This window comes from Suricata suricatta, chromosome X (genome assembly GCF_006229205.1).
Source record: "Suricata suricatta isolate VVHF042 chromosome X, meerkat_22Aug2017_6uvM2_HiC, whole genome shotgun sequence".
In the NCBI taxonomy this organism is placed as follows: domain Eukaryota; kingdom Metazoa; phylum Chordata; class Mammalia; order Carnivora; family Herpestidae; genus Suricata; species Suricata suricatta.
The window spans coordinates 54940732-54947059 of record NC_043717.1 but is presented as its reverse complement, the minus strand read 5'-3'; the positions used below and the strand labels follow the sequence as shown (position 1 = coordinate 54947059).

At 40.1% G+C, this 6328-nt stretch overlaps 1 protein-coding gene across 5 annotated transcripts in view; it reads right to left on the bottom strand.

Annotated features, from left to right (window-relative positions):
• UPRT (uracil phosphoribosyltransferase homolog) overlaps window positions 1-6328 on the bottom strand; it is a 36475-nt gene that overhangs the window by 27078 nt on the left and 3069 nt on the right. Inside the window, exon 1 of one of the 5 annotated variants that reach the window (XM_029930689.1) lies at window positions 6068-6316. The exons of the other annotated variants lie outside the window; for them this stretch is intronic. Within the exon in view, the coding sequence (XP_029786549.1) occupies window positions 6068-6090 (23 nt within the window). The 5' untranslated portion in view covers window positions 6091-6316. Of the gene's footprint in view, window positions 1-6067; window positions 6317-6328 lie in introns of those variants that run through there. 5 annotated transcript variants of the gene reach the window in all.

Here is a 6328-nt window from a genome sequence, read left to right as displayed (position 1 = left end):
CCAGCAATAGCATTGCTGGGGATTTACCCAAGAGAGACAGAAATGCTGATGCATAGGAGCACATGTACCCCAATGTTCATAGCAGCAATGTCAACAATAGCCAAAACATGGAAAGAGTCTAAATGTCCATCACCTGATGAGTAGATCAAGAAGATGTGGTATATATACACGATGGAGTACTACATGGCAATGAGAGGGAATGACATATGGTCATTTGTAGGAAAGTGGATGACCTTGAGGGTGTCATGCTACGTAAAATAAGACGGGCAGAGAAGGACACATACTATATGTTTGCACTCATATATCTAACAGGAGAAACCTAGCAGAGGACCATAGAGAGGGGAAGGGGGAAAGAGAGTTGAGGAGATAGAGGGACACAAATCATGAGAGACTACTGAATCCTGAAAACAAACCGAGGGCTGAAGGGGGAGGGGGAGGGAGCGAAGGGGGTGATGGAGGGGCACTTGTGGGGAGAAGCACTGGGAGTTATATGGAAACCAATTTGACAATGAACTATTATTACAAAGAAAAAATATAAAATAAATTAAAAAAATAAATGTGGACTTGGTAAACCTGACTCTTCCCTAATTACATACTTGGAAAGAACTTTAAAATTTACACAGAGGCTTCAGCAATTTTGTACATTTAATAACATGTATGTCTCATAGCAAGCAAAAACCAAGATAAAACTTCTTGAATCTCACTGAACTTTATTTACTTATCATCCACAAGAGAGAAGTATAAGAGAGTATCATTTTTATAATATTAAAACATTAAGACTTCAAGTAGAGATCGATGAGGAAAACAAAGGCAAGAGAAATGTAGCTTATATATCTCCTTACATCTTGCAGCCCACTGATAGATACCTGTAACATGCAGAGTATGACCTTCCTCAAGGAACTCATGGCTGCTTTACTTCCTTAATGTTTTTGTTTTATTAAAGACTAAAAATAACCTTATCTTAACAATAGTTAGCCCCTCAAAATCCTGAAAGCCGTGCTTCCAAATTCCGTAGAAACTTAATTTATCTCTATTCCCTCCCTCCAGAAACTTAAAAATATATAATCAGTCACTCCTCACAACCCCACTGCAGCTCTTTCTGCCCACGGGTCCTCTCTCTGTGCTTTACTAAAATAACCTTTTTGCACCAAAGATGTCTCAAGAATTCTTTCTTAGTAATTTGCTCAAGAACTCCAAGAGATTATCTCCCTTATTCTTTCTAGGATTTCTTCCTCCTCCTCCTCCTCCTCCTCCTCCTCCTCCTCCTAACACCACCACTACTACTACTACTACTACAGGGATCCTCTAGTATGTTGAAAGATGTCCTCCCCTGGGACATTATAACTTCAATTTTTGATATTGATTTTTTTAGGCAACAGGTTAAAGGGAAGTGGAAGATAAAAGCTCTTCTGGCAGGTGTAAACCAAAGGAATGTTTTACTTAGAGTTAATGTTTAGCGAAAGCTCTGAAAACATAAGCTCTAATTCTATAGCTATTTTGTTATTATGTGATCACTAAAATAAAGAATAGTTCCAAATTTGTCATGGCACACAGATGTTTTGTAAATGATTTTCCTCCTCCTTCCTTCACCCTCATAAAAACAACCCCCTAGTGAAATACCTGGAGCAAAACTAATCTGATGTGAAAAGATAAAAATATATATTGCTTTTACTACCTGCCAGTGCAAGTCCACAGCTTGACAAGCTTGACAAGGCCACAGCTCTATATCGCCTTTAACAAAAAAAATTTTTTAGTGTTTATTTATGTTTGAGAGAAAGAGAGAAACAGAGCACAAGCAGGGGAGGAGCAGAGAGAGAGAGAGAGAGAGACAGAATCCGAAGCAGGCTCCAGGCTCTGAGCTGTCAGCAAAGAGCCTGACCCAGGGCTCAAACTCAAGAACTGTGAGATCATGACCTGAGCTGAAGTCTGACACTTAACCTACTGAGCCATCCAGGCACTCCTCTATAGTACCTTCGTAAAAAGCTATTAAAATAGTGTCAATATTTACTTGCACCTCAAAGCAAAATTTAACGTAACATTCAAAATCTAGAAAAAGAAGAGAAACTATCATTTTCCCTTAGAACTCAGGCCTCAATCATTCAGAAGTTTATTTTTTTATAATGATTGAATAGTCATTCCCTTCTGTGTCAGGTACTATTCCAGGCCAGATCTTCTTTCTGCCTCCCTGGAATACAGACTAGTTGGTGAGGCATTACTAGAATATGACCAAGAAATATTATAATAAGGGTATGCATAGTTTAAAGAGGTGACTTCTTCCCTCCTGGCCTAAAGGCCTGTTAGAAAATTCACATATAAAACCAAATCTATGTCCATGTTTTAAACTTGCAGGCCACAGTTTTTTTTCTGTGGTGAGTATTTTGGTTTTATACAACTTAAAGGGAAAATACCTGAGATCCATACAGTCTCTGGGTTATGCAAGGCCTCGCTTTCTCGGCTGGCTCTGTTTAATGTGTGGAATCCCTATCTTGGTCAAATACTCCATATCAGAAGTCGGGCAAATCACCATGCAAGGGAGAATGGCCATTCTCCCTCGGGCAGTGGCCCAACCTGGGTACAACACTTGTGTTGTCTGTAAAGCTAGAGTAGGTACTCTAGCTCCACTCAAGACCACCCTAAAGGTAGACAGCAAAAACATTTATTTTGGGGGGAAAAAAAAGATTCCCTGGGCAATTCAAACACACAGCCTCGGTTTTGAACAGTACATCACCTAGTAGGAGGGCTCAAATCACATTAGGCTGCATTCACAACAGGATATTCATGAATCCTGAGGCTGTCTCCCCTCCATGTGACTAAAAAAATAAAGTCACAAGGCTGATTTGGCTCCTTCTTCAGTGCTATTTCACAGACTAAAATAAAATACTCTGAGAAAGCTCAGTTTTCATCCAAGTTGTCTGCTGAGGCCATGGCAAAGCCCTTCCAAGGACAAGTATAAGGAAACATTCAACAGCTCCTGAAACAGGATTTACTGGGGCGCCTGGGTGGCTCAGTCGGTTGAGCATCGGCTTCGGCTCAGGTCATGATCTCACGGTTCGAGGGGTTCAATCCCCACATCAGGGTCTGTGCTAATCACTAGCTCAGAGCCTGGAGCCTGCTTCAGATTCTGTGTCTCCCTCGCTCTCTGACCCTCCCCTGCCCACACTGTCTCCCAAAAATAAATAAAAAACATAAAAAAAAATTAAAAAAAAAGAAACAGGCTTTACTTTAACGTTCCAGGAAACAACAAAAAAACTGGGAGGGGAGATGATCCTTTAAGTATACTGCACTGCCTTAAAAATGAGGTCATGAACTACGTTCAAGGCGAAAGTACCTTACACTCAGATTTTGCTGGGTTTAGTACATAAAAGAGGCAAGAAGAGGGATGTGTGGTTTAATTCACTGCAACAACAATAAAAACTGAAAATAAAGAAATAATTTATCTTCCCAAGTTCACCAGTTACCCACATGTGACTGAGTAAATTATCTACTCTTTTGATGGATTACTACACTCTCACGGAGAGAAAAAAACCATTTACTTGAAATTAAATAATACAACCAACATATTATATTGTAAATACTACACATTAAAAAAGTAAAGACATTTTAGATCGGTCCAATGTTGTCAATCTTGCCTGCTTTATATATTTACAACATGCAGTCCTGCTGGCTCAACCTCCACTCTCCATGCCAAAGTCAATTCAGAAAGCAATCCTTTCAATAGATAGATACTAAGGATGAGGACCAATAAAGGAATAACAAGTCCTCCGATCACCTTTATTATAAGACAGCTCGATAGTGTACATACATGATGTCACTTCAAAATAGAGAAAAGCGTAAGCACCGAGGAAGACAGAATCTGATTAACTGATGGCAACTTCCATCACTTAACCTATGTAAATATAGCTTCTCTTACCACAGGCACCCTAAACTGGTCCCCTAGAGGGGATGAAACAGGTTGTGTTTGTGTAAGGGTATGCCAATTTTTGTTAACAGATTTGATTAACAACAACAAAAAAATTTAAACACTGTCTCCAGCCTAGATTAGTTATCAAGAATTTTAGTCTTTCTATACTATATAAATTATCTAGGCTCTAGAATCTCTCAGTGTTGCTTTTGAAAATAAGAATGTGAGTTCTATGTGGAGTTAAATTCCTTTTACTGTCTTCTGAAAGCTCGAAAACCAGCCCTTATGAATGCAATTAGAACCACGCACAAATCAAAACACAAAGATTTAAATGCCTTAAATGTGCACAGCTCTTCACAGTTTATAACAAATGTTCAGATAGTATCTGGATTTAGGCATCCCAGGAACTCCATTAGATATTACCTATATCCTCATTTTACAAATGATAAAATTGAAGCACAGAGATGCTAAACATCTTTCCTGAAATCACTTTGGATTCAGCTGTCTCTTTCCAAACTCACAAAAGAAAAAAAGATTTCACTTACATTCAGGTTTACTATACAAGCCAGGATTTTCTAGCAATGCAGTAAAATCAAGTATCGATACTATCCTATATGAATAGGATATGAATATATGACCTTCATGCCCTCTCCAAGTCCTATAGCAATGGTTCACCTTTACACTGTCATGAAGACCCCTTTGCAAAATCTAACGAAAGTTAAGGAATCCTCAGCCCATAAAAAAAAGGCACATATGCAAATGTATTCATAATAGCCAAAGAGTAGAAACCACCCAAACATCCATCATCTGATGAACACATAATAAAATGTCAGTATCAATACAGTAGAATAACATTCAGCCAAAAAAAGGAATGGTGTACTGATACAAAGTGGATGAAACTTGAAAACATGCTAAATGAAAAAACTAGTCACACAAAAGACCATTATGTCGAATGACTCCATTTATATGAAATGTTCAGAATAGGCAACTTAACACAGACAAAAAGTATATTAGTGGTTGTCTAGATTAGTGGTTGGGTGGGTTGAGGGGAAATGGGGAGTGACTACTCACATGTACAGGCTTCCTTATTGAGGTAATAAAAATGTTCTACAGTTGATAGTGGTTGCAAAGCTATGAGGATACTTAAAAACCATTCTCTTTAAAGTTGTACACTTTAAATGGTGTATTATATGGCATGTGAATTATATCTCAATAAAGATGTTATTTAAAAAAACAATAAAAATGTACATAATAAATAGTATTTCCCAGATAATTTCAGATGGCTCACCAAAGCCCTGAAGCCCATCTACAAGTGCAGTAGTGTCCAAGACTTGAGGTCAGTAACTCCTTATCTACAGAAACAAGAATCATCATCCTATTTTCTTTGTTCTACTGTTGAGTTTTATTTCAGCTTCCCCTACCACAACTATCAAACCTATGCCTCTGATTTTTTAAGGTCGCTACTTCCATCTATGCAGGGGACCAGCACACGCACCCCAGTCGAAAGGTCCCTGAGTAGGGGGTTGGTGTTGGCACAATATCTATAAGAAAGAAGACAGACAACATGAATGGTGGTAAAGCCACAGAACTCAGGAATTAGTCCTCCTGGCCAACGGAGGAGAAAACGAAAGTGGGATGATGGTCGTTGTGCGCTTTCCAAAGAAAAAAGAAAAGTATGTGGGGTTGAGACCCCAAATTCCCATAAGAAAATAGATAGGGGATGTTAACCCCCTTCTCTAAATGTCCTTGTCAGTCAGAGTCATAACAAAAATTACACATAGATGAACAGACACACGGAGAAATAGACACAAGCATTTAGACCAATGATCAGAAAGACAACAAGGCTTTTCCTAACCCAAGTGAGATCCCGCTGCTGCCACCACCAGGATTCCTTAGGACCCGAATTTCACCCTTTGTGCCATGGGACTTGACCCGCAGGGGACCTGACCCAAATTCCACTCTTTGTGCCACGAGACCTGACCCCCGAGGGACTTGACCTATGGTCTCTCCTTCCTGTGGGTCCAAGACGTCTCTTGGATCCCATGGCCTCGAGATTTTGTGGCGCATCCGCCTGGCTCCTTTGAGGACCCCAGAGACCAGCACCAAACAGACCAGACAGACAAAAAAGATTCAAACATAGAAGAACAAGAAAATGAGTGCACTCACCAGCTGGCGATCAGGCCCAGCATGTCGGGGTCCCAGGGGTTCTGGGAAGGAGGAACTTCCCAGCCAATGCACCAAATGTTATGCCCAGACCACAATATCGTCCCCCAAAAGCAGAGACCACCAGGGAGACCAAGGCACGCATGCAAAAGCAAAGGGCATTTTTACTACGGCTTAGGCTCACCGGACCCAAGTTCAGGCTCACAGACTTCACCAGCACAGTGGATCTGTGCTGAGAGCCTTGAACAGAGGAGAAGCAGGGTT